The sequence below is a fragment of the Mus caroli genome, unplaced genomic scaffold, assembly GCF_978045245.1.
Source record: "Mus caroli unplaced genomic scaffold, Mus_caroli_1 scaffold_4, whole genome shotgun sequence".
Classification (NCBI taxonomy): Eukaryota; Metazoa; Chordata; class Mammalia; order Rodentia; family Muridae; genus Mus; species Mus caroli.
Window position 1 is genome coordinate 118348886 of NW_028227259.1, and position 27161 is coordinate 118376046.

Consider the following 27161-nt stretch of genomic DNA (forward strand, 5'->3'; position numbering starts at 1 on the left):
GAAATCGGGTATCTTGACAAAGATTAAACTTGCTCCAAGGACCTTGATGCCCCTAGTCAGCAGGAAGCAGTCTAACGATGATGTGGGTCACCCCCTTTCTGACCCTTGACTTTACTCGGAATCTCTTTCTCTTCTCTTGTGTTAGGGGGTTGGAAGGGTGGGGAAAGGGTGGAGAAGGGTGGAAGAAAAAAAATCACCCACAAAGTAGCCAAAGCCAGCTACAGGATACCCTCAGTTGCTGGTCCTCCACCTGTTTAAGACAGGCTCTCTTGTCTCAATATTTTTGCTGCTGTGCACACTAGGCTAGGTGCCTATGAACATGAGAGCTTCCATGTATCTTCCTGTCCCTGGATGCTGGGATTACAGATAAGTGCACTACTGTTTATGTCAGTTCTAGGGTTTGAACTCAGTTTCCCCACACCACTGAGCCATCCTCCCCAGGTCATTTTTTTGGGGGGGGTTGCTGGGGTGGGACCCAAGGTCTCTCACCTTCTAGGTGTGCTCTCTGCCAGTGAGCCACACACCCACCTTGTGGTGTATTCTGAAGCGGATGGGCTGCACACAGCCCACAGCTCCTTTGCAGCCTTCCTTCAGATAGGCAGGTCTGTGCCTTGGGGTGGCTCCGAAACGGTCTCCTATTTGCACAGGGTATTTTGGGGTTCCTTTTAAAGTGTATAGATGCTCGGTTTTCATGTGGGCGTGGCGTCTGTGTTGTTTTTCTCTGTGAGTGCCTTTGATCGGCAGTGCGCTCAAGTCTGGTACTCCCAGGCCGTAGTCCCATAAGAGATGGTGTGTATTTGACTTGTACTGATAGGCCTTCTTTTTCCAGTGAGGTGTGCAGGAGACAACTTGTGAGCGCTAGGCAAGCTCTGTACCAGTGAGCTACACAGTTCAGCCTTCAGCTTTGTATCTCCCTCCCCCTCCCTGGCCACGTTTGGGAGAAGGGTTTTATGTTGCTTAAGATAACTGCAACCTTTTTTTCCCCTTAAGTTTTATGTGTAGGGGTGTCCAATTAGGGTTTTACAGCTGTGAACAGACACCATGACCCAGGCTACTCTTATAAGGACAACATTTAATTGGGGCTGGCTTACAGGTTCAGTCCATTATCATCAAGGTAAGAACATGGCAACATCTTGCAGGCATGGTGCAGGAGGAGCTGAGAGCTCTACATCTTTATCTGAAGGCTCCTGGCAGAATACTGATTTCCAGGCAACTAGGGTGATGGTCTTAGGCCCATTTCCATGGTGACACACCTACTCCAGTAAGGCCACACCTCCTCCAATGGGGCCACACCCACTCTAACAAGGCCACACCCCTCCAACAAGGCCACACCTATTCCAACAGGGTCTTACCTTCTAATAGTGCCACTCCCTGGGCCAAGTATATACAAACCATCACAAGGGGTGTTTCGTGTGCCTCTATGTGTGGCAGTTTGTCTGTGCACCATGTGCCTGCATGGTGCCCACAGAGGCCAGCAGAGGGCCTGGAACTGGAGTTAGAAGCATGGGTACAAGTTGTACTAGTCCACATAGCCCAAGGCCAGCTAGAGTTACAGTGAGACTCTGACAACAAGAGAAGCTTCCTGGAAAGGGACTTAGTTAAGCCTGTACACGTTGCATGCCCTGACAATATACTTTAAGAACTTTCTAGAAAGCGTTTCCATGGTTGCGCTCTGGGCACGTGGGAGTGCTATATCCCGACCGCAGTTCCTCTGCTGTGCTGTGCCTGCTGTGCTGAGCAGAACCTCAGGAAGTACGTCTAGAAACTGAACAGCTGCAGGGATGGGTCCCATCTCTCTCCACCCAGGTTCCCACTGCCCAGAGGTGGATGAGGGCGTGTTTTGTCTAAAGAAGTGTTCTATGTGCTATAGAATGTGCAGAAGAAAAGTAGCTTGCACCCATACCCCACCCCTCTGTGGATCTGTATTTGACAGATAAAACTGCATATGTTTAAGGTGTTTAGTGTGCCGTCCCATCCTGCATATATTCCCTGGGATGATTCTCACGGCCAAGTCAGTTTACAGACACATCACCTCACATGTTCATGTGTGTTTGGGAAGAGCGCTGAGATTTCTCTGAGTAAATTTCAAGTACATAATACATTAATTTTCTACACCATGCTCTGCATTCCCAGAGAACTAAAATCAGTGGGGTTCTATTGTTTTTGTGTTTGCTGTGTAGCTCAGCCTGGCCTTGAACTTTCCATATAGCTAAGGCTAGATTTGTGTTCTCCATGTAGCCCAGGCTGGCCCTAAACTTAGCACAGTCTTCCTGCTTCAGCCTCATAGGTGCTGAGATTTCAGGAACTGAGCAGGGTATGGACATTGTATGCTATGTAACGGAGGAAATGGTGCCGTTTTATGCACGGTGTTTGACTTTAAAACGATGAGAAAGCACACCACGTGTCTGTTGGAATTAAAATGAAATCGAGGCGGGAGTGGAGCATGGGGGTAGCCCCTGCCCATATCACGGCTATTGTTGAACTTCTTGAGCTTCCAGAGCTGGATCCTCTCTGATCCGACACCGGACCCGTGCCTCCCCAACAGGTGCAGAGTGAGATCCCGGGCTCGCCGATCTTTCTCATGAAGCTGGCCCAGAACGCACGGCACCTGGAGGTCCAGGTCTTGGCAGATCAGTATGGGAACGCGGTGTCACTGTTCGGAAGGGACTGCTCCATTCAGAGGCGGCACCAGAAGATCATTGAGGAGGCTCCAGCCACCATCGCCGCGCCTGCCGTGTTTGAGTTCATGGAACAGGTAGGGGTGCCTTTGGAAGAGTGGGCTTAGTCGGCAGACCTGGCTACAGCCATGGTGGCTGGAAGATGGTGATTTCAGCATCACACAGATGTGTCTGATCGCTGAGATTGCCGCTGGCCTCTGTCTCTGCAGTGTGCTGTCCTCCTGGCCAAGATGGTGGGTTATGTGAGCGCGGGGACTGTGGAGTATTTATACAGCCAGGATGGCAGCTTCCACTTCCTGGAGCTGAACCCACGCCTGCAGGTGGAGCATCCGTGCACTGAAATGATCGCAGATGTCAACCTGCCTGCTGCACAGCTGCAGGTGAGGACCTTCGAAGCCGGGCCCCAAGCTTGTTGTGTGAGTGTGAGCACATGTGTCATGTGGGTGTGAGCATGTGTGTGAGTGTGAGCACATCATGCCGTGTCAGAAGATGTTTTGTAGGTTCTCTTCTTCCCCCACATGGGTCCTGAGGATTTGAACTCAGGTCGTCAGGCTTGGCAGCAGTCATCTATATCAGTTGAGCCATCTCACTGGCCCAAAAATCTGTGTTTTTGGCATTCAGATCGAATGTCTATCAGTATGGATTTGCTCAGTTATGTCTTCCTGGTTCGATTCACACTAATTTCTGCAGAACATTCTGCCGTCCTTTTGTTTTACTGAATTCCACCACGTGCTCACGTGCACCATGTGGAGGCCGTGACATGCCTGGGCTTTCCTTGCTGCTTTCATGAAGCCTCTGTGACCGTCCAGCCAGCCTTGTGGTTTCTCTCCGCAGCTCCAAGGGGCTAGCCTCAGACTTAATGGCGGAGCTCCTCCTGACATAATGCTCCACACATGAGTTGAGTCTTCCTTTGTTCTGCCCCCCCAACCCACCCCCAGGCTATCCCTGTGTGGTCTGGAACTTGTGATCCTCCTGCATCAGCTTCCTAAGCACTGGACTTCAAGTGTGTGATACCAGGACCAGCTGACTCTCTTTCTCCCCTCTCCTGTTCCCCTGTGCATAGCACTGTCTAGACATTATAGGCTCAGTGTATCTGAGAGTGTTGACTGAGCCTCCTCTTCTTCACACCCACTGTTATAGGCTCAGTATCTCTGGAAGTGTTGACTGCGCCTTTTCTTCACATCCGTGTTACTCTTCATGTCTCAGGGCCAGGATCCTAGCACGCTAACCTGTGCGATGGGTTCTTCCTTAGATCGCCATGGGCGTGCCCCTGCACCGGCTGAAGGACATACGGCTTCTGTACGGAGAGTCCCCCTGGGGAGTGACCCCTATTCCTTTTGAAACCCCCTTGAGCCCTCCCATTGCCCGAGGCCACGTCATTGCAGCCAGGATCACCAGCGAAAACCCAGATGAGGCAAGTGTGGGTCCCTGTGTCTACACCAACTGCAGACTTGTGGCAAAGGGTGGGCCCTGGTTTTTGGTGTGGGTATGCTGGCACTCAGAATTCTCAGCTTATACCCAAGAAACTCTGGGTGGAAGCTATTGGTCATAGCTTTGGGCTTCAGCAAGCACTTCACATGGCCCCTCACTCCCATGACCTCACTGGGTGGTGGTCATGTTCCAGCCTGCTGGGGTCAGGTAAGCCCTCCCAACTCTCCACACGGTTCCCATCTTTGGCTTGTGTAGCCAGGTTTGGAGCCCAAGTTCTGGGGTTTCTTGGTTTCTGTGCTCTTTGCTGTAGTCCTGTGTTTTAGGGAGCCTGTGGGAGGTCCCCTTGAGGCTTGCTCTTCCTGGGGTCTTGAAAACAATTTAGCTGGCTTCATTGCTTCCAAACCAACCCCTCATTGGACTGGGGCTCACCAGTCAATTCTGGTTTCCGTGTGTGTGTGTGTGTGTGTGTGTTTGTGTGTGTTATGGGTACACTGTTGCTGTCTTCAGACACACCAGAAGAGGGCATTGGATCCCATTACAGATGGTTGTGAGCCACCATGTTGCTGGGAATTGAACTCAGGACCTCTGGAAGAGCAGTCAGTGCTTTCAACTGCTGAGCCATCTCTCCAGACCTTCCTGTTTTATTTATTTATTTATTTATTTATTTATTTATTTATTTTTGATTTTTCGAGACAGGGTTTCTCTGTGTAGCCCTGGCTGACCTGGAACTCACTTTTGTAGACCAGGTTGGCCTCGAACTCAGAAATCCGCCTGCCTCTGCCTCCCGAGTGCTGGGATTAAAGGCGTGCGCCACCACACCTGGCCTCTGTTTTATTTTTTAATCAAAGATTGTGTGTGTGTGTGTGTTTGAGACAAGGCCTTTCACTAATAACTCTGACCTCAGACTCACAGAGATCTGCCCGATTCTGCCTCCCGAGTGCTGTGATTAAAGGCATGTGCTACCATACCTAGTTTATTTAAAATTAATATATATAATATATATTATATGTGTGTGTGTATATGTTTATATAAATACACACAATATATATACACACACGTATATACAAATATATGTGTGTGTGTGTTTAGTTTATGCATATGAGTGTTTTGCTTGCTTGCATGTGTGTACACCATACGTGGGCCTGCTACCCGAGGAGAGCAAAAGAGGGTGTGGGACTTCCTGAACTGGAGTCACATATGTTCATGAGCTACCGTGTTGGTACTGAGAACCACATCTAGGTTCCCTGCAGGAGTGGGCAGTGTGCCTAACCACTGAGTGTCCTTCCCACTCTTCAGTTACATTTTTAGCTATGAAAACGTCCAGTCTGTGAGTGCTGTGGGGATCGAACCCAGGTCCTTCTGCTTGGGAAGTCAGTGCTATTTGCGGGACTGGGCTATCTCCCCAACCAAGTGCTCACAGAACTGACTTCTGTTTCTCTTTTTCCTCTGTCTGGGCTCCAGGGCTTTAAGCCAAGCTCGGGGACAGTGCAGGAGCTGAACTTCCGCAGCAACAAGAACGTGTGGGGTTACTTCAGCGTGGCTGCTGCTGGGGGCTTGCACGAGTTCGCCGATTCCCAGTTTGGGCACTGCTTCTCCTGGGGCGAGAACCGTGAAGAGGCCATTTCGTCAGTATCTCCGGTTCCCTTCCCTTCCCTCCAACCCCGCTTCCCAGTTCTAAGAAACATTCAGAAGTACTTGTGGATAGGCCTGAATACCTGAGTTGTTTGACCCCAGACTCCACAAGGCAGCTGGAGGTGCATGCATGTACCTGTATACGTACACACACACACACACACACACGCATGCACACACATACACCAAACTCCTGTGACCCATATATACTTGCAACAGTGTGCATGCACCTGCACACACACACACACACACACACACAAGTCCTTCCCTACGCATCACTTACTGTTCTAATTACTGAAGTTCAAGAACAAGTCTCTTCCTCTGTTGGAGACCTGTGGTGGAGAGCAGGGAGCCCACCAGGCCCTGGGTCTTGAGTGTGCAAGAGAGCTCACTTCAAAGAGACCCTAAACCATTCAAAGCTGTCTAAACGGTGCCTAGCACTCGGCTCGGGAGAGGGTGGGGGCACCTTTAACACCTCATAAATAGTTTCTACACCATCTTTACTCCAAGACTCAGTTTCTTCTGGGGTTCCTCTTCCTCCCTGCTCTCTACTTCACGCTTGTGACATGGCCTGTGATCCCTGCTTAGCCAAATCCTGTCACGGTTACTACAGACTGAGAAACTCATTTTAACCAACTACTCCCCTTGTCTTTCCTCTTAACATCCCCCTGCCTCTACACCGGTGGGTCCAGGAAGGTGAAACGCACTTTGTGTTGTAGTTAAACATGCCTCTACACCGGTCCAGGAAGGTGAAACGCACTTTGTGTTGTAGTTAAACATCCTGTGCTGCCAGGCAACCAAACCACTCTTCAGAGTGTAAAGAGCCCAAAGGCATCGCGAGTATTTCATTTAAAAAACGTTAGACTCTGGTTGGCTGTTTAACTGTGAATTGATTTAGGTGAGAGTTTGACAGTTTTGATGGTGCTGTCCCTCCGTCAGCTTAGGCTAATTCATTTTAATCGTGTTCAGTGGCAAACTGAGGTCCTCTGGGAGAGTGGAGGGAGACTTGTAACAAATGAGACTTAATTAACGGAAGGAAGTGGGTGGAAGGAAGTGGGTGGGCCCAGCATGTTCCCGGAGAGGCTCAAACTGTGGCGCTCTCTGCGGCTGCTACAGACTTAGAGAAACTCCAGCTTATACTGCTGACAGAGTCTAGCAGAGGAAAGCACTTGCGGGACTCTGTGATTGGCTCCCTGATCAGTGCTACAGACAAACCCCTCTGTGGCAGTCAGTCTTCCTCAATTGTGTGGCCGAGTCACATACAGATTTAGGTTCTGAGACTGACCTATGGCTGTTTGACGCCTTCATGTGACCTCCCCATGACACACCTGGACAGAGCAGCCAGGGGACAGGCAGAAGTGGCTTTTATGAGACAGGAGATGGGAATAGACCAAGGGGAGGCGGAACATGCACTCGGTCAGAGAGGCCCCATCCCTTTCTTCGAATCATTACGTATCAGGATGATCTAAACTCTGGGACCTGTTGACTGCAACGGCATTATGTGGAGCATCCCTCAAGTACTGCAGGTGGCAAGGTTACCACCCCATTTTTCAGATGAGGTAACTGAGACCCCGGGGTGGTTAAGTTACTCAAGTGAGGTCACTCAAGCCGGTCCATGTGCCTCCTGTGTGCTCAGACGCGCTGAAAAAACAAATCCCAAACTTCCCAGGAATCGTGGGTAAATGTGGAAAACAGTCCTGTGTCTCTCCAGGAACATGGTAGTGGCTTTGAAGGAACTGTCCATCCGGGGTGACTTCCGGACCACTGTGGAGTATCTCGTTAACCTTCTGGAGACCGAGAGCTTCCAGAATAACGATATCGACACAGGGTGGCTGGACCACCTCATTGCTCAGCGGGTGCAGGTAAGGGGCCCGTTTTACCTCTCCATCCCTCCCTCCCAGGGCGGGGTGGGTGTGCGTGCAGAGTTCCGTGCTTCCCGCGGGTACTGAGACCTGGAGTCTCTTTCTAGGCAGAGAAGCCGGACATCATGCTTGGGGTGGTGTGTGGGGCCTTGAATGTGGCGGATGCGATGTTCAGAACCTGCATGACGGAATTCTTGCACTCCCTGGAAAGGTAGGGCACGCAGTCTTCTCCTTGCTCTCCTGGGATGTGGGGACAGCATGGAAGGCAGAATGAGGTTTTTGCTGTTGCTGTTGTTCGGAGATGACTCTCGATCCTCCTGCCTCTGCCTCCTGAGTGCTGGGATCACACGCATGGGCACCATGCTAGGGTGGGCTTTTTAGGGCGGGTCGGGCGCCTCTCCTGTGGGCTGCAGTTCACACTGCCTGGGAGAGACTGCAGGTGGATATAGGGAGGATATCTGGAGGGCCCGTGGGGGAGGGTGAAGCTGGCGAGGAGGCTTCTGCTTGGATCACTGTTGGGCAGGACTGTTCTGCCTATGCATTGAAGGGTGACAGCAGAATTTATGTCTCCTGCCTATTAGAGGCCATGGGAGGCCATTCCCCGAGTGTCCCAGCAATAAGAACAAATTATCCTCTCTTTAGAAGTAACAAAGGAAAGACAAAATGTCCCCACAAAACACCTGAAAGACAAAGCCAGTAGTGGTCGCTTAGCACCTATGATTGGCAGCCCATGTGCTAGAGGTTGGCAGGCCACAGACCAGACATCGTTACCTCATTTATAAATACACATACATATATTAATGTTTTACTCTATAGACCAGGCTGGCCTCGAACTCAGAAATCCGCCTGTCTCTGCCTCCCAAGTGCTGGGATTAAAGGCATGTGCCACCTTGCCTGGCTCTATTCAGGTTATAGCACAATACCACAGAGCAGGAGCTTATAGTTCTGGAGGCCATGATATCCAGGGTCACGGCATGGGTCCATTCAGTAGGTACCAGTTCCTCTCTGAGATCTGTGTCCCACACTTTTAATAAGATTCGACTCCGCCTGGTTTGCTGATGCCCAGGAAGGGCCAAAGCCAGGTGATAGGCAGCTTGTTTGATGCTGGGGATGGAGCCCAGGGCTTTGCACACAGGAGCACCTGTTCTGCCATGGAGTTCCACCCCAGCCTCCTGAGAACCGCGGAAGATGTCACTGAGTGAGCCCAAGGGAGTGCTAGAGGGATCTCTGCTCCTTCCTGGGCTGATGGCAGGCGCGGCTTTTCCTTCAGGGGTCAGGTCCTCCCGGCTGATTCTCTGCTGAACATTGTGGACGTTGAGTTGATTTACGGCGGCATCAAGTATGCTCTTAAGGTAATTTTGAGCCTGGTGGGAGTTTGTTTCATTTCTTCTGTGAACCTGGAGTGGAGCAGGGTCTGAGCAGTGTGTCCCTCAGGACGCGCTGTGTAGTCCACGGCCTCGAATCCTTAACAGTTGGAGTATAGAAGAGGAATCTTGAGCGGAACCCAAAGAATACTGTCTTTTATCTGAAATCGTTTGTGTATGTGTGATGTAGTACATGTGTATGTTATGAAGATACATGCATGAGGGTAAGCCTTGGGCTGGTATTCCACTGGGATGGAAGTGCGGAGCCTGGGCCATAGCTCACTGCACACGCCTCCCTCTTGGGCAAAGCTCTACTGCGAATGCCTTCCTCCTGGCAGAGCTCTCTGCACACACCTCTGTCCTGGGCAGAGCTCAGAAAGCCATAGTCCATGTTCAGGTGTCTCTCTCTCTCTCTATTCAGATTTTTATAGCAAAATGCCATAGAGCAGGGCCTTGTAAACAGAAGAAGGCATTGCTCACAGTTCCAGAGGCTGGGACATCCAGGGTCATGGCATGGATTAATTCAGGATCTTCTGAGGGCCCGTTTCCTGGTCTCTAGTGGGTGCCTTCCTTTGCTGTGTGTCTTCATGTGATAGAGGAGACAAGGGAGCTCTTTGGAGTCCCTTTAAAAAATTTTAATTGAAGCCAGGCGGTGATGGTGCATGCCTTTAATCCCAGCAGTTGGGAGGCAGAGGCAGGTGGATTTCTGTGAGTTCAAAAGGCCAGCCTGGTCTACAGAGAGAGTTCCAGGACAGCTAGGGCAACACAGAAAAACTCTGTCTTGAAAAACTGGGGAAAATTGTTTTAAATTGAATCTATTTATTCATGTGTGTATGCATATATGTGTGTGAGAGTGTCATGATGTATGTGTGTGTGTGTGTCTGTATGCATGCATATGTGTGCATGTATGGGAATACCACAGAGTGTGCATGAAGGTCTAACTTCAGGTGTTGATTCTTCTCCCACCATGTGTGTCTCAGGGATCAAACTAAGCTTGTCAGGTTTGAAGACAAGCGCCTTTGCCCCTGCGTCATCTCACAGCCCCGGGATCTCTATTATAAGACTACTCATGACGCACGTACCTGAACCAGCGATCCCATTTCCTAGTAAGATCTCGTTTGAGGCTTGGTTTCAGTATTGGAATGTCGGAGGCGCACACGGTTTAATGGACTAGGTCCCTGATGAAGCCTCCACCAGACACCCCACCCAGCGTACAAGCTGCAGTCCCTGCCAGCCACAGTGCTACATGGGCCCTGTGTCTGCAGCCTGAAGCCTTTGTCCACACTCAGGGCAGGAGTAGACTGCTAATCTGTGCGTCACCATCATGGGGATTCTGATGTGAGCCTGTCCCCACAGGTAGCCCGACAGTCCCTGACTATGTTTGTCCTCATCATGAACGGCTGTCACATCGAGATCGATGCCCACCGGCTGAACGACGGGGGGCTGCTCCTGTCCTACAATGGCAGCAGTTACACTACGTACATGAAGGAAGAGGTTGACAGGTATGTGAGGGCCGTGCTATCACATGACCACATGCATGCGCGCTCTCCCTCCCACAGCATGGAGCATGCGCAGCTCTCTGTGGGCGTTGAAATGCAAAGCTGGCCTCTGTGTAGGCCTGGGGTTCTAGATAAAGCATGTGCTGGTTCATTGTGGGGCATCTGGAGAGCGTCCCCTCCTGGCTGGAACTCCATGCAACTGGCAGGAAATAGAAGGGAAGGTGTTGCGGCCTGCCCGCAGTCCACAACACGAACGGTTCAACTGAGAATGGCAGTTCGCTGAAAAGAGAGGAATCTAGACGGGGCGGAAGAAAGAATGGAGCTAAGACAAATCCTGATCAAAGCTCAATTTTACTAATTCCAGACACTCAGTTATAAAGGAAGGGGGAGGGAACCCAATATCCCGCCAAGTAACTCAGGGTCCAGTAGCAGGACGAACACGTGTGTGCCTCCAGGCAGCAAAGGCAGGTTCCAGCAGTAGGTAGGCGTGGCAGGACGAATGAGCACGTAGCTCCACCTTTGAGCAAGCAGGTTCCAGGCTGGGGGAAGGGAGGCCACAGGAAGGGACCCCAGGCCACGCCTTTATGGTTACCAGAGGATTTAGAGCCAAACAGGACAATAGCAACTTGGTGGCTCCATAATTTGTGGGCTGAGTGAGGAGGTGCCAGCTACCCTGGGTCTGAGCTGCAGGGTCCACATCCCCGGAGGATGGGTGTGGAACAGATGCAGGATCCAGTGGCTGGTCAGTGAGCCACTGTGATCAGCGTGCTCAGCTAGGGATGAGGGCATGACGTCACCACTCCTGGGCTTCCAGTCTAGGGCAGGAGATGAGGCACTGAACAGCAGCAGCAAGAGGATGGGTGGGAGGATGCTGGACGCTGCAAGCTCTAGGCGTGAAGCATTGCATGATGGGTCCAGCTCCCATTGGCTGTACCTTGCTGAAGTCACAGTGGTACTTGGATGGCCCAGGCAGAGGAGGCCACCCAGACCTTCACCAAAGAGAACAAAGTGTGTGTGTGCACGCGCATGTGTATGCGAAAGTGCCTGTTAGAGCTCACTCCTGGAAGCTAGGTCAGCTAGGGGTACCCCTTTCTTAATCCCCAGTATTTTAGAGGAAGATAGGTTAGCATGCTTACACTGTCTTGTAACCACGTTCCACCTGCTAAGAATATTCAAGATTTCTCCTAGGCTCTCTGCCCAAAGGCCCGCTTCCCCAGTTTAGTTAAAGGAAGGATTTGGAATCAGTTAAGAGTTATTGAATAGTATTGATTGATTGATGGATCGATTTCCCTGTGGCAGGGCTTGGGGGTGTGTGGATTACATCAGTAATAGAAACTGATTTTCAGCTAGAAGAAATAAAGGCCCTAATGTCTCACAGAGGGTGATAGGATGCCTGCCTTGGGAAGGGGAGATTCCCCAAAAGTCTGGCTGGGTCCTTGCTGGGCCTCATCCATCTCCCACATGCCCCACCCCCACCCCCATAGTTACCGGATCACTATCGGCAATAAGACTTGCGTGTTTGAAAAGGAAAACGACCCCACCGTCCTGAGATCCCCCTCAGCTGGGAAGCTGATGCAGTATACGGTGGAGGACGGAGATCACGTGGAAGCTGGGAGCAGCTATGCAGAGATGGAGGTAAGCACAGAGCCTGCCCTGGAGCTGTGGGTCTGAAACCCCATCCCTCAGCCAGTGAACCTTAGTGCACTCTTCGGCATCCAGGGTTCAGCCTAATTCCTTGTGATATTCAAAGGGTACTGTTTAAAGGAGCTCAGATAGCGCTCATCTCCTGGGAAGGAGCAAGAATTGCTTAGTGTCAAGTGGTGGTGTCACACACTTAGTCCAAGCACTCAAGAGACAGAGGCAGAAGGATCTCTGAGTTCTGGGCCAGCCTGATCTACGGAGTAAGCTCTGGAACAGCCAGGAATACACAGAGAAATCTCGCCTCAAAAAAAAAAAAAAAAAAAACAAACCCCAAAACCAAAACAAAAAAACCGCTTAGCCACGATAACGCCAGTGATTAAAACCACAGGCCATCATGGACTGAGCACTGACCATCCAGTGATCACTGACCTAAGCACATTAAATATATGTGCACACACATATATGTGTGCATATATACATCTATACACATGTATACATATATATGTGTATATATAAAAATAAAATATATGTATGTATATGTATATATATAAAACTGTGCTGAGGACAGACCCGAAGACCCAAAACATGTCAGACAAGTGTTAGAGCACCCCAACACTGTAGTTTATAACGTTAGCAAGTTCCTGAGGCCAGCACACATGTGATTCCTGTTGTATGCATGAAGACATCAGACCCAAGAGGGTGAGCTGAGGGTCTTGCTTGCGAGCACCCAGAGCCAAGCTCCAAGCCTGGAGCTGGCTCTCCGCTGTAATAAGCGAATGGCTGTTATGGAGAACACCTTCTTTTGCAGGCCGGGTTTTTCACCTCAGTTATGTGAGGAAGAGGACTAGCCACCAATTTACAGAGGGGACACCAAGGCTCATAGACAAAGGCAGCTTTTGGAATTCGCAGAGAGGACGGATGGGGTTCTTGGGCACAGGGACAGCTGAACATGGAGTAGCCTGGTCCTGTGGCTCCACGCCCACAATCTCCTGTCTTAGGCATCTTCAGATTCCTGGTCAGGCAAGTGAGTCCTGGCAGGACAGACTTCAGGCCGGTGCTTCATTTTCCAAAGCACTCCCTGGAGCCCTCCCTCAACCATGGGCATGGGATTAAATGTCTGCTTTATTACAGCTGGGGGTGGTGGGGAGGGCAGCAGAGGGCGGTGGGTTGTTCAGCAGTGGGATATTGTCTTAGTTAGGGTTTTACTGCTGTGAGCAGACACCATGACCAAGGCAACTCTTATAAGGACAACATTTAATTGGAGTTGGCTTACAGGTTCAGAGGTTCAGTCCTTTATCATCAAGGTGGAAACAGGGAAGCATCCAGGCAGGCATGGGGCTGGAAGAGCTGAGAGTTCTACATCTTCATCTGAAGACTGCTAGCAGAAGACTGGCTTCCAGGCAGCTAGGATGAGGGTCTTATAGCCACCCACACACACCTACTCCAACACGGCCACACCTCCTCCAACACAACCACACCCACTCCAAAGAAGCCACGCCCAGTCTAGCAAGTCCACACCCCTCCAATAAGGCCACACCCACTTTAACATGGCCCCACCTCCCAACAGTACCACTCCCTGGGCCAAGCATATAGAAACCATCACAGACTTGTTCTGAAAAATAGGCCCCAAATATGTCCTGTACAACTTTGTCGTGTGGACATTGCATAGCACAGACCTGGAAGGTATCAGTCAGTCACTTGAGGTGTTGTGGTGAGCTCCTAGCATGGGATACGAGAGTCTGCTGCCGACAGTGTCTCAGCGTTAAGTGTGTGCCGTACTTTACCGGACAGGTGGTGCTGTGACCCATTCACCCCAGCATCGCTGCCCCAAACGCAGGACAGCTCGGGCGTGGCTATGGTGTCATTAGGTTATCAATTGCCGGGTCAGCATCCTTAGAGTCACGTGGCAAGGCCACCATAAGTGCAATCTATTATGCTGTGACTGACTTTATACCAACTGCTATGAGTAATAGGATTTAACTGTGTTTCTGAGACTGAGGGCTTCCTTTGAAAATAGGAGGGGTCTGTAGCTGCAGCTCAGCGGTAGTTTGTCTATCTGGCATTCATGAGACTCTAGGCTCTGCCCCCAGCCTCAGCTTCACAAATCGAAAAGGGAAAAGTGGTCTCTGTGTCTGTGAAATGGGCAGCACACACACCTGCCTCCCTGGCTGGCCTTGTAGACAGAGCCCATTCTGGGATGGCGCCCTTGCCTGGTGCACAGCGGGCTGGGACAAATGACAGGTTCCTTGTCTTGTACATGAATGGCGCCCAGAGATTTGCTGTCACTGTGATGCAACCCCAGCTCCACAGCCTTTCGATGTCTCTGGGTGCCATCTCGGGGAACCCTGACCTGTCCTCTCTGCCACACAGGTGATGAAGATGATCATGACCCTGAACGTGCAGGAGAGCGGCCGGGTGAAGTACATCAAGCGGCCAGGGGTTATACTGGAGGCTGGCTGCGTGGTGGCGAGGCTAGAACTCGATGACCCTTCAAAAGTGCACGCGGTATGTGGCTCGGGGTCCTAGCTACTTTGGCTGGCCCAGCAGGTCCCACCATGTCATCCTGTTCTGAGAGAGCAGACCAGAGTCTCTCCATTCCTGTCCAGTCCACGTCATTCACAGACATGCTCTGCTCAGGCGATGATGTAACATGGCAGCCATGTCCCTTGTTTGCTCTGTCCGCTTCCCAGATTTTAATCTTGCTTGAAGCAAAGACCAAGATCCCAGCAGAGGCCCCTCCTCCATGATGGCTGTGGTTTTCCCTCTATCCCTTCCCTCCTGCCTGGAGCCTGTTCCCTCTGGCTGGAAGGACCTGCCTCAGGCATGGCCTGCGCACTTTTGAGGTGACAGGTGACATGATTTCTCACTCCACCCATGACCCATGACCATTTGCTTTCTCTCAGTGCTGGGGATAAATCCAAGGTCCCGATCATGGTTGGCAAGCACTCCAGCATTGAGCTCCACCCGGCCCTGGGGTTTAACATTTTGTTAACTGTTACTGTTACTGTTGTTGTTGGAGGTGGTGGTGGTGGTGGTGTTATGATTGTGTGTGTGTCATGGTTGAAGGATAACTTTGGGGAGTTGGTTCTCTCCTACTATGGGTTCAGACTTATATATAAAATATGTTCATATGTATAAATATGTTCATATGTTAAAATATGTAACATAGGGATAATCATGCCAGGTTCTTTGAGGGATCTGGGGCCACCTTTGAAATATTATTTTCTTCAATTAGTATGTGCTATATAAACCAGACTGTATCTTTCATGCAGCTTTAGATTTGCAGGATTAGAGATCCTATGACGGGTTCTCATGTTCCATGCATCCCATTTCCCTATTATGAATCTAACAATATTTATTGCTAATTACTATTAATGTAATTATTGTGATTATACGATCCATTGGTCACAATGAACCTCCATTGATGTGTTATTAACATAATACTCTACTCAGATTTCCAGTTAAGATGGTGATTAAATATACATAACTTAGTATCTTCATCCCCCTCTCTCTTCCTGTCCCTACTCTGTGTGTGTGTATTATGTGTATGATATGTGTGTGTGTATGTGTGTGTCCATCTATGTCTACACGCTAGGGATTAGAACCCAGGGGTTTTTTGTTTGCTTTTTTTGTTTTTGTGAGACAGGGTTTCTCTGTGCTGGGATTAAAGGCGTGTGCCACCACGCCTGGCTTTTTTGTTTTGTTTTGTTTTGGTTGTTTGTTCTTTTGAGACAGGGTTTTTCTGTGTAGCCCTAGGCTGTCCTGGAACTCACTTTGTAGACCAGGCTGGCCTCAAACTCAGAAATCTACCTGTCTCTGCCTCCCGAGTGCTGGGATTAAAGGCGTGCGCCACCACTGCCTGGCTAGAACTCAGGGTTTCATGCGTATTGGTTGTCATCCCCTGCACTCCCCTGTTACAGCCCTGCCTTCTCCATTTTGAACATTCCAGGTGTTAAACCTGTGTGGTTGAGCAAACACCACCACTGCTCGGAACCCTTCTTTTTACAAAACCAAAACCCATGCTCACCAGATACCCACTTTCTACCCCGTCCTCCTCCAGCCCTGGCAACCACTCCATCTGCATCTTCCCCTAGGGATCCATCTATTCTGGGCTCCTCGAATGACAGGAGTCAGGCATCTCTAGCCAATTCGTCACTGGCTGACTTCACTTAGCGTAGAGCTCAGTGCTAGAGCGTGTGCATTGCATGTACAAGGCCCTAGGTTCAAGTCCCAGGCCTGGAGAGGTGACTTTGATTAAGGGCAGTTGCTGTTCTTGTAGAGGGCCCAGGTTTTGATTCCCGGCTCCCATGCCAGGCAGACACAACCGGTACCCCTGGCCTCCACGGGCACCTTACGCATGGGAACATACCCTGCTCTCGATACACACAACTAAAATCTTCAACCCAAAATAAATTTAAACATTTAAATCACATTAGTGAAGCCAGGCATGGTGGTGCAGGCCTGCAGTCTTAGTACTCCAGACTGAAGCATGAGGGATGTGAGTTCAAGGCTAGCCTCTGCTGTGTTGTGAGTCCGAAAAATGGCCAGAACCTACAAAGGTAACCAAGAAGAAAACAGGGAGATAGTTATTATCAAAAAGAAATTTAGAACAAAACCAGAGCTAATTCCCTCTAAAACTGGAGTATAAGTCACCTGTTTTGTGCCATTTGCAAAGGAGATAATTTGAAAACCCTGGGTCCAGGCTAGAACTTAGTAATGTTGGGTTCCCGGGATGTTGTTGTCTCTTGCTTACGTCTCAGGTTTCAAGTGAGTAGGTCGGTGGGTTGTCGGGTCAGTGCTTTCTCCTGGTCTATCTGTGACCCGTCATCACACCTCATAGGCTTGCTCATCTGTGACCCATCCTCGTGTCTCACGCACAGGCTCCCTGGCCTGTCCGTGACCATCCTCCTTCTCACAGGCTCCCTGGTCTGTCTGTGACTGTCCTCCTGTCTCACAGGCTCCCTGGTCTGTCCTTGACTGTCCTCCTGTCTCACAGGCCCAGCCGTTCACTGGGGAGCTCCCTGCCCAGCAGACTCTGCCCATCCTTGGGGAGAAGCTACACCAAGTGTTCCACGGCGTCTTGGAAAATCTAACCAATGTCATGAGTGGCTACTGCCTGCCCGAGCCCTTCTTCAGCATGAAGGTAAGGGCCTGCGCGACCCAGGTGTGCACATGGCCCTGTGTGGGGCGCCCTTGTCCCAGAAAGGCGTCTTACCAGTCGAGGTGCTTTGGGTGACTCAAATTGACCTCTCTGTCTCCATTTCAATCTTGAGCGGGGAGAGTGGTCGTTCTACCTGCTTGCTGCGGCTGTCTCTAAAAAAAACAAAAGAAAGCAGCTGAAGAGGTCAGAGCTGGCTCAGTGACCCCAGTGCTGAGAGCCACGCAAAACTCTTCCAGAACACCCGTGTTTGGTGGGATGCCAGCACCCACGTGGGGCAGCTCCACGGAGCCAATACCCTTTTCTGGCCTCGGAGGGCACCAGCGTTCATGTGCACAGCCCACACGCAGACACAGACACAGACATATGCATTAAATTTAAAAATAATAAAAATAAACTAAAAAGGAAAATGGCGCCAGGCCTTTAATCCCAGCACTTGGGAGGCAGAGGCAGGTAGATTTCTGAGTTCAAGGCCAGCCTGGTCTACAGAGTGAGTTCCAGGACAGCCAGGGCTACACAGAGAAACCCTGTCTCGAAAAAGAAAATGGTCAAGAAAGATTTTTGGATTTTACTTGGCGCTAAGCAAGTGACCAACAGCATAAGCTTGTCATGTGACCTTATCTACCCCCCCACACACACACACACCATGCTGGCTTTCTAGTTACCCAGAGAGGGTACAGACTCTCCCTGAGTGGGGAGACTGGGGCAACCCTACTTAGGTTACCTTCAAAGTCTGCTGGGCCCAGATCTCCATGAGTCATGCGTGGCTGCTGTCTGCCGGGAGGCTTTCTCCATCCTTGAGTGGGCCTAGTTGGGTGAGTGCCCACGGCAGACAGCAGGGCAGACTGGGATGCCCATGCGAATGTTGGTACTCATTGTAGACGGGGACAACCACGCGAACTGTGGTGTCCATGGCAGACAGGGATGCTCACGTGAACGGTGGTACCCACGCATATAAGAGGTGGCTGACATGGTTGTCTCTCTGCAGCTGAAAGACTGGGTCCAGAAGCTCATGATGACGCTCCGGCATCCCTCCCTACCTCTGCTGGAGCTACAGGAGATCATGACCAGCGTGGCCGGCCGCATCCCCGCCCCGGTGGAGAAGGCAGTCCGCAGAGTGATGGCCCAGTACGCCAGTAACATCACCTCGGTGCTATGCCAGTTCCCCAGCCAGCAGGTGCGTGCCTCCGGCAAGCCACACCTACGCCCATTCCTGTGTCAGGCCTCTCTTAAGCTGGGCTAGCACCGAGTGTCATGGGTCTGCGGTTTCTCTTTAACCTTTCCTGTAGAACTCCAGTATTTTCTCCCAAGGGCTAGGCTTTTGAGGCGCACCCCAGTCCCCAGGTCTTGCACCAACCACTCAGGCTCACAGGGAGGTCACGGGTACAAATAGAGCTAACTCTGTCCCACCCAGGCTGGCTCAAGTCATTAGCTGTGGAACCTTGTCCCTGGGTCTCCGGTTTTGAAGCCCCGTAGCTGTGAGCTTCATGCATCTTAGGATTGGAAACCATTAGTGTATATATCCCATTAGTATACAAACTGATACGTTTCCTGGCCCGTATAGCTTATTTCCTCTGTTGGGCATTCCAAAGTCATTTCCCGTACACCTCTACCACTGCCACCTCCTCACCCACACACCTCCGCCACCGGAGAGGCTAAGTCAGGCCGTTCCTAGCGGTCAACCATTCTAAAGGCGGAAACTGTTTGTTCTGTTTTTTGCAGTGCTGGGCCTCAGGCACGCTAGGCAAGCACTCTACCACTGAGCTACATCCTGAGCTCCTGAAGGTTGGAATATTGTTCAGCCATATAGAGGAACGAAGTTCTGATTCATGCTCCTACAAAGGATGAGCCTTATGCTAAGGGCAAGAGCTGCTCATAGGAAATGTCCGGAACAGGCGATCAGTGTAGAAAGGAAGTCTATTAGTGGCTGCCAGGGGAGGGGTGGGGGGAGGCGAGGACCGGCTCCCCACTCTCCAGTTATACCACAGCTGGAGCAGGAAGGCAGTTGTACCCCAACTGGAAGTGATGAGGCCCCACCGAGAGAGGGATGTGCTTGGAACTTTTCTGGAATTTCTCAAATTTTAGTTTTCTTTAAAAATCTTTTTTTTTTTTTTTTGGTGGGAGGGAAGGCCTTGAGATGGCTCAGCAGGTAGAGATGCTTGCCAAGCAAGTACAGTGGCCTGAGTTGGACCCTCACCCTCAGAACCCACGTAAGGGTAGAACCGATTCCAGGAAGTTATCCTCTGACCTCCACTTGTACGGTGGTGCATATATCCTCATCCTCATACATGACACACACACACACACACACACACACACACGTGCACACATGCATGTGCACGTGCACACACACTAATTTAAAAAAGGCATGCCAATCGCACGAACTCTGACCCTTCCCCTCCTGTGCCCACACGGTTGCTGGACACTCCGTCTTCTTCTTGGTCCTGTCTGGAGCGTGGATCGAACATCAATACAGTTCGACCACATCTTTGTGAGATTGTTGTCATTCTGGGCCCCTGGGTCCCCAGGGAGACATTGAAAGGGTGACCAGGGCTGTTAAGCAGAGGCCAGGTGGCTTGGGTCTTTGAGTGCAACCAGTCTGGGACCTCCCTGGGAGCCCATGGTGTGTCACCTCGTAATACTGCCCCATAGCGACTGGATCATGTGGCTGGCAGTGGCCTGACCTGTTTTGTGTTCTCATCCAGATAGCCACCATCCTGGACTGCCATGCCGCCACCCTGCAGCGTAAGGCAGACCGAGAGGTCTTCTTCATGAACACACAGAGCATCGTGCAGCTGGTCCAGAGGCAAGTGCATCCCAGGCCCTCTGGGGGCCTGAGTAGCCTGTAGGAAGCCCTGGCTTCAACCCCCAGCTCAGGGTGCAGGAGGCAGAAAGGGAGCCCATCCCCCGTGTTTGGAAATATTATAGGAGAGAGAAAAAAATGTTGAGGGAGGACACACGGCACTTGTTTCAAACAGAAGGGAAATCTGCAGAAAATGTTTCGGCAAATGTCTTCAAGTTTGACTTTTGAAAACAGCTTTGTGTGTTTGGAAGTTTTTGTTTTGTGGCTAAAATCTGCTAAAAATCAATTTTGAATAGCTCAACTCTTATGATTTTCCCTTCTCTCTGGGCCTGAGCAGGTGATGTCTAGGGGCTAATAAGTTCTGGGCGCTAGCCCAGGCTGGACTGTGGTTTGATGGACAAGTCACAGCTCCTCTGACATGAGGGTTTGGATTGTACTCCAGATGCTTTAAAACTCCTCCTCCCCCTTTCTCCCCTCCTCCCCTCCCTTCTTTCCACCCTCCTCCTCCCTCCTCCTTCCCCCTCCTCCCTCCCTCTTCCTTCCACCCTTCTCCCCTTCCTCCCCTCTTCTCCTCCTCCCACCCTCCTCTCCTTCCTCTTCATATTCCCTTCTCTTTATTTCTGTTTTACCCTCTTTCTTCTCCCTCCTCCTCTTCCTCCCTCCTCCCCTTGCACTATTGCTTGCAACCAGGGCTGCGTACATGCCACGGAAGTGCTCTTCCACCGAGCTACATCCCAGCCCTTGGTTTCTCTGAGGAAGGGTCAGGCCACCCTCCAACTCCTAGTCCTTACAGGAAGATTGCTCTTGCAAGCATGGACCATCATGCCAGTGGTTCCTTCCCCTTCTTAAAGTCATAACGTCTTGAACTGAGACAGTCAGGTGTTGAGGTGAAGATAGGCATGGTGACAGGGCTGCTTTTGGTTCCTCAGATACCGCAGTGGGACCCGTGGCTACATGAAGGCTGTGGTGCTGGACCTCCTGAGGAAATATCTAAACGTGGAGCATCATTTTCAGCAAGGCAAGAGACGCCACCCCACCCCCACTGTTGTCAACCACAAGCCCTGGGCTGGGCAAGCGGGAGGTGCCACAAGCTCTGGGTGGGGCAATCAAGGAGGTAGGTGTCCTGAACTCACTCTTCTGGGTCTCCTGTGTCTCCCACAGCCCACTATGACAAGTGCGTGATCAACCTGAGGGAGCAGTTTAAGCCGGACATGACCCAGGTGCTGGACTGCATCTTCTCACACTCCCAGGTGGCCAAGAAGAACCAGCTGGTGACCATGCTGATAGTAAGATGGGGGCCCAAACCCCGGGTGGGGGCGGGTCAGGGGCTGGTCTCCCTCCTCCTCCTCTCTTTCCTTCCTCTTCCTCCTCTCCCATCCTCTCCCCACACCCTTCAGTTCTGTCATGGAACCAAGGTGCTACACATGTCAGGCAAGTTCTCTGTCACGAAGCCACATCCCCAGCCTAGTCCCCAACTATTTTCTAGAAAGGTCCAGAAAATAAAGTCATAGACCTTGCACGCGTTTTGGTCTCCAACCTAACTGCTAAACTCTGTTATTGTTTATGGTGTGGCTGCACAATAAAACTTTATTTGTCATAATAGGCAGTGTCACAAAGCACCTGGCTCTGTGCCAGAACTTTCTTGGTTGCTTTTAAAATATATTAATTAGTTTTCAAGATTACATACTAAATTCATTTATTATTGATGTTGTTATAACTAGTATCATCATTAATTCTGACGTTAGGGCTCCCTATGTAGCATAGGCTAGTCTCGAACTCCTCGTCGAAAGAGAACCTTCTACTTGGATTCCCAAGGAGTTGACACAATAGAAGTGTACTGATAGACACATTCGTACTAACTTCTCTCCAACGCAGACTACTTCATACCTAGTGCAGTTTGGTACCCAGGAAGCTGGATTAGTGACGTCCTTGGCAAAGGCCACTTTAGAAGGAAAGGTTAGCTTTGGCTCTTGCTTTGAGGGTATAGCCCAGCATAGCGAGAGGCCATGGTGGCAGCGCGCATGGCCGCTTGTCACGTGGCATCCACAGTCAGGAAGCAGACACAAATGAATGGCGTTGCTCAGTTCTCTTTCCCCTTTGCATTCGGTCCAGGGCCCCAGCCTAGGGAATGGTGCCACCCACACTCAGTGTGGGGCTCCCCACCTCAGTTAACCTAATCTGGAGATGACCTCATAGACAGGCCCAGCGCTCTGTCTCCTAGTCAATTCTAGATCTTGCCAAGATGGCAATCATGATTCCCTTAGGTGTCATTGATGCTCCCAGTAGGGGCTTTCCAATGGAGCTGTGGCCCTGGAATGGACTTCCTTCCTCATCTTATTTCTCAAGGTCTTTTATCTGTCACAGAGCATTAGCAACAATGAAAATAGAATACAATGCCGTTAACTGAATTGTGCAAGACCAGCTGCTTCCAGGACATGAACAGGAAAGGAAAAAATAATATTGTGAGCTTTTGTATGTGAGGGTGCCAACCTGGTGTTCTAATGCACACTTGAATGCAGGTGTCCAAAGAGGCCAGAAGGAGGGCATCAGACCCCTCTGCAAGAACATTAAACGTTCTTTACAGCTGAGCCATCTCTCCAGCCCCATACTGAGTACCCTTTGAATGGTGGCCCTCTTAGCCTAGCTGCTGGACAGACCTGGGCTCTGTGTGCTCCTTGCAGCCACAGGGCTGGGACGGTGAGAGCAATGCTGTAGCTGTCTGATCTGTTGTGAGGGAGAGGGTAACAGCCCATTAAATAGGAAAGCAGCAAGGGCTTTTATGATTGGGACAGTGCATTCATGTAGGTGAGAGGTGACTCGGCCTCCACTCTATAGGTGGCAGAGTGTCTTAGAGGACAGTGCGGGCTGACCTGGGTGGTGGATGGCAGTGGCTCAGCAGCCTCCCATCACAGATCTGTCTCCAGTGGATGTTTAGGGAGCCCCTTCTCTGAGCTGTCCCCAGGCCCCTCTTACAGCGAAGACACTAGAGGAAACACAGGGACCCTGTGCACACAGCCCCATCTGCGGCAGAATAGCTCCTCCTCGCTCAGCAGAGGGGACTCAGGCCAGAGCCAGGAGATGGCTCAGAGGACAGAGCACCTGTGGCACACGTGCAAGGACCAGAGTTTGGATCTCCAAAGTCCACGTAAAAAGCCACCGGGGATGGTGGCCCACTTGTGATCCCAGAATTCCAGAGATGGAGGGAGATAAGGGATCCCCAAGGCCAGCAGCCTAGACCAGCCAGATCTGTGAGTTTCTTAGTCCAGGTTCAGGAGAGACCCTGGCTCAGAAAACAAAGTGGGGCACAGTGGAGGAAGACTTCTGGGGTGGGCTGGTCCTGTTCCCACACGCATGTGCATACACATGCATGCTCATTCACACACGTGTTCCCCAGCACAGCCCCTCGGGCGTGAGGGCATATGTGGGGTGCATAAGTCAGCAAATGAATGAAATGAACCTACAGTAAAAAGAGGCAAGGGCTCCCCCCCTGCCCTGCCCCCACCTTGTGACAGGGTTTCTCTGTGTAGTCCAGGCTGGCCACCAGCCTCTGCTTCCTGAGTGCTGAGATTAAAGGTGTGAGCCACCATTGCCCAGGTAAAGGTGTTAAAAACAAAACAAAACAAAACAAAAACTGGCTGGATGTGTTTAGAGAGTTGAGGCTAGGGCTGGAGAGATGGCTCAGAGGTTTAGAGAGCTGACTGTTCTTCCAGAGGTCCTGAGTTCAATTCCCATCAACCACATGGTGGCTCACAACCATCTGTAATGGGATCTGATGCCCTCTTCTGGTGTGTCTGAAGAAATGTACTCATACACATAAATAAATAATTCTTTTTAAAAAGAGAGAGAGAGAGAGTTGAGGCTAGATTCTCTTCCTCCCTCACCCCTTTACCAACCCTCCCATCCCTCCCCACCCAATCCTCCCCCCATCCCCTGCTCCAACCCCCCCTCCATACACACACCAGCCAAGAGCTGGCCCCTTGGGCAGAGCAAAGTCAACTTTGGTTCTGTTGCTGCCCCTGAAGGATGAGCTGTGCGGCCCAGACCCCACCCTGTCAGACGAGCTGACCTCCATCCTCTGTGAGCTCACGCAGCTGAGCAGAAGCGAGCACTGCAAGGTTGCCCTCAGAGCCAGACAGGTTGGTTGGGGAGCACGAGGAGCACGGGGGCCAGTGTCTGTGGCTCTCCCTCCTCCCAGCTCCCGTCATCCCTGTCCTCCCTCCTCCTGTTGGCAGGTCCTGATCGCCTCCCACCTCCCCTCCTATGAGCTGCGGCACAACCAGGTGGAGTCCATCTTCCTGTCCGCCATCGACATGTATGGCCACCAGTTCTGCCCGGAAAACCTCAAGGTGAGCCTCGGGGACAGACCATGGGTTTTTCTTATCCTCAAGGAGCCAGTTTTAGTGACATCCAGTTCAGAGTGGCTAGGATGGACAGTCCCAGGGAACATCACAGGCTCTGGGAGTTGTAGGTATGGAAATCTGTTTGCACAGGGCAGCAGGATTGAGTCTTTCCTGGCCAGTACAGGGTTAACATTAATGTTTTCTTCTTCCTTCCTTCCTTCCTTCCTTCCTTCCTTCCTTCCTTCCTTCCTTTTTTCTTTTTTCTTTTTTTCTGGAGCATAGCAGGAGGCGGGAGCCCTTTGCAGTAGGAGTGGGGGATCTGGGGTGGGGGAGTTGGGATGGGGTGGGGGATCTAGGGTAGGGATGGGGAACTGGGATAGAGGTGGGGGTTGGCACTGACTTTATCTTTCCGGGCTCCTGCCCGGGCTCTAGCTTATCATAAACTTCCAGGCACCCATCAGTGTTTGAAACTGGGACCCTGCCCTGGGCACAGTCACCCCGCACTCCTTCATTGTCCGCTCTCCCAAGGCTCTGTGAAAGGAGTTCCCCCTGTATCAGGGACACTGACTGCAATAGTGACCGTGACTTGTGCCTGCGCCTCGCCCCACCCCACCCTCCAGCTTCTGGGGCATGCCTGCTCATTTTCTTTTTGCTTTGTGGCCCCTCCTGTTTCCCATAGAAACTAATACTTTCGGAAACCACCATATTCGACGTTCTGCCCACCTTCTTCTATCACGAGAACAAGGTCGTCTGTATGGCGTCCCTGGAGGTAAGGAGAAACCCGGAGCGAGCACACGCCCTGAGAGACCCTATGTTGTGCGCCTTGCAAATGTGACCTTCTCTCTCTAAGGAAGGGGTTTCTGTTCTCTCACAGGGGCTAAGTTGAGCTCAGAGATGTGAGGTGACTTTCTCAGGGCCACACAGACAGGGACAGAGCCAGGATTCACACTTCATTGGTTTTCTTGCAAAGTCCATGCCAGTAACACTGCCAGGGCCTATAGCATCCCAGGCTTCTCCACTCAGGGCACAGGTGGGCCACACCCCAGTGCTAAGCCAGATGCACCCTGTCCAAACTTCTTATCCATGAGCATTCAGTATCTCAAAGACTTTTCTGTCTGGAGCGGAGGACACAGGCTACCTCCCTTGTACAGGGAGAGGCTTGCCTGGCAGGGTGTCTGACAGGCACTCTGTCCCAATAGATTCCTCTCAGGATTGCAGTTTGCCTCTGCTCCTGCAATGAGGAACCGACATCTCCTTTTCAGGAGCTTCCTTGCCCCAGACTGAGTTGGGTCACTAACAGTCTCGTGTCACCCTGGACTTCCAAGCTCAGTGTCTCCACCTTGTGAACCCCTGCCTTGTCCTGCATCTTTTAGACTCTGTGAGTCACCCATGCCATGCCAGCTTTGCCTAGGTCTTCACAGAGACTGGTTTGGGCTTTTGAGACTGTGACAGCTGCAGGGGGCCTCACTTTCGAGACCCAGCACTCACCCCATCAGCCGTTATTTTGACAAGGGTTATTTCCTAGTTGTATCTGTAAGGGTTTTATTTTGGCTTTTCAAAACTTTTTTTTTTCCTTCGAGACAGAGTTTTCTCTGTGTAATCCTGGCTGTCCTGGAACTCACTCTATAGACCAGGCTGGCCTCAAACTCAGAAATCCATCTGCCTCTGCCTCCCAAGTAAAGGGATTAAAGGCCTGTGCCACCCCTGCCCGGCTCTCTCTCTTTTTTTTTCCCCCAATGGCAGCTTCCATGCTATAATGGCAGAATCTAGGGGCTTCATCAGGAATGAGGTCTCCAAAGTCTGAAATGTTTGCTCCCAGGCTCTTGAGAAATCCCCTTCCGTGTAACTTGGAGAGCCTGCAGCTGCCCTGTGCACAGAGCTTTGCCCTCCTAAATCCTCTGGTCTCTGTGAAGGTTCAGGGTCCTCCCTCTGCTCCCTCAGGTTTACGTGCGGAGAGGCTACATCGCCTACGAGCTAAACAGCCTGCAGCACCGGGAGCTCCCAGATGGCACCTGCGTGGTGGAGTTCCAGTTCATGCTGCCCTCTTCCCACCCCAACCGGTAGGGACTGGTTTTCCTTGTTTCTTTCCTCTCTGTCTGTGGAAGGATCCAGCAAATATGAGTGGCTGCTGGGCAGACCCCTTCCCAGCCATAGGTCTCCTGCAGCCTTGCGTGCTCATCTGTGGAATGAGGATAGCCACCCAGTGTCATCTCCTGTCAGGGACCCACAAGTGCTGCCTTGAATACCCATCAGTGGACGTGAAGTGACAACCTAATTAGTCAGTCACAAGGTAGTGTTCAAATGTGGGCCAGTGTGATGGAGCAGAGGGCAAGGGCACTGGCCTGCAAGCCCAAAGCCCTGGGCTCACTCCTTGAGACTCACATGATAGAAGGAGAAAATGGACTCTTGGAAGTTGTCCTCTGACCTCCACATGTGCACACACACACACACACGCCCGTGTGCACACACACATGCACACACACGCATATACTCATGTACTCACGCATATGCACTTATAAAAACAAAATGTTAAAGTGCTGAGTCGTCATGTGTGGGTCTTGGCTGCATATTATGCAGGGTTCTACAACATTCTATCACTGCAGTGGACTGTGTTGTCCCAGACCACTGGGGAAAGTAAATGAGCTAAGACAACACCCCCAGGACAGTGCCCGGCCCAGATTAAGCTGTGTTAGCAGTCTTGGGGCGGTTTTGGTTTGCACTCTTACAAACAGAATTGCTGTCCTATAACACTA

General features: G+C 51.2%; 1 protein-coding gene across 6 annotated transcripts in view; it reads left to right on the forward strand.

The window, feature by feature from the left end:
* Window positions 1-27161, forward strand: part of Acacb (acetyl-CoA carboxylase beta) — a 106419-nt gene that overhangs the window by 46571 nt on the left and 32687 nt on the right. For 4 of the 6 annotated variants that reach the window (XM_085837040.1, XM_085837041.1, XM_085837043.1 and 1 more), the window contains 20 exons: window positions 2546-2755; window positions 2888-3058; window positions 3931-4092; window positions 5571-5734; window positions 7453-7603; window positions 7711-7814; window positions 8874-8955; window positions 10324-10469; window positions 11951-12101; window positions 14478-14612; window positions 17104-17250; window positions 18254-18442; window positions 18988-19050; window positions 19971-20071; window positions 20998-21086; window positions 21230-21354; window positions 24091-24204; window positions 24301-24414; window positions 25088-25177; window positions 26350-26468. In XM_085837040.1, coding sequence (XP_085693166.1) covers window positions 2546-2755; window positions 2888-3058; window positions 3931-4092; window positions 5571-5734; window positions 7453-7603; window positions 7711-7814; window positions 8874-8955; window positions 10324-10469; window positions 11951-12101; window positions 14478-14612; window positions 17104-17250; window positions 18254-18442; window positions 18988-19050; window positions 19971-20071; window positions 20998-21086; window positions 21230-21354; window positions 24091-24204; window positions 24301-24414; window positions 25088-25177; window positions 26350-26468 — 2627 coding nt within the window. The remainder of the gene's footprint in view (window positions 1-2545; window positions 2756-2887; window positions 3059-3930; window positions 4093-5570; window positions 5735-7452; window positions 7604-7710; window positions 7815-8873; window positions 8956-10323; window positions 10470-11950; window positions 12102-14477; window positions 14613-17103; window positions 17251-18253; window positions 18443-18987; window positions 19051-19970; window positions 20072-20997; window positions 21087-21229; window positions 21355-24090; window positions 24205-24300; window positions 24415-25087; window positions 25178-26349; window positions 26469-27161) is intronic. The other 2 variants (XM_085837042.1, XM_085837045.1) reach the window with 1 other exon arrangement.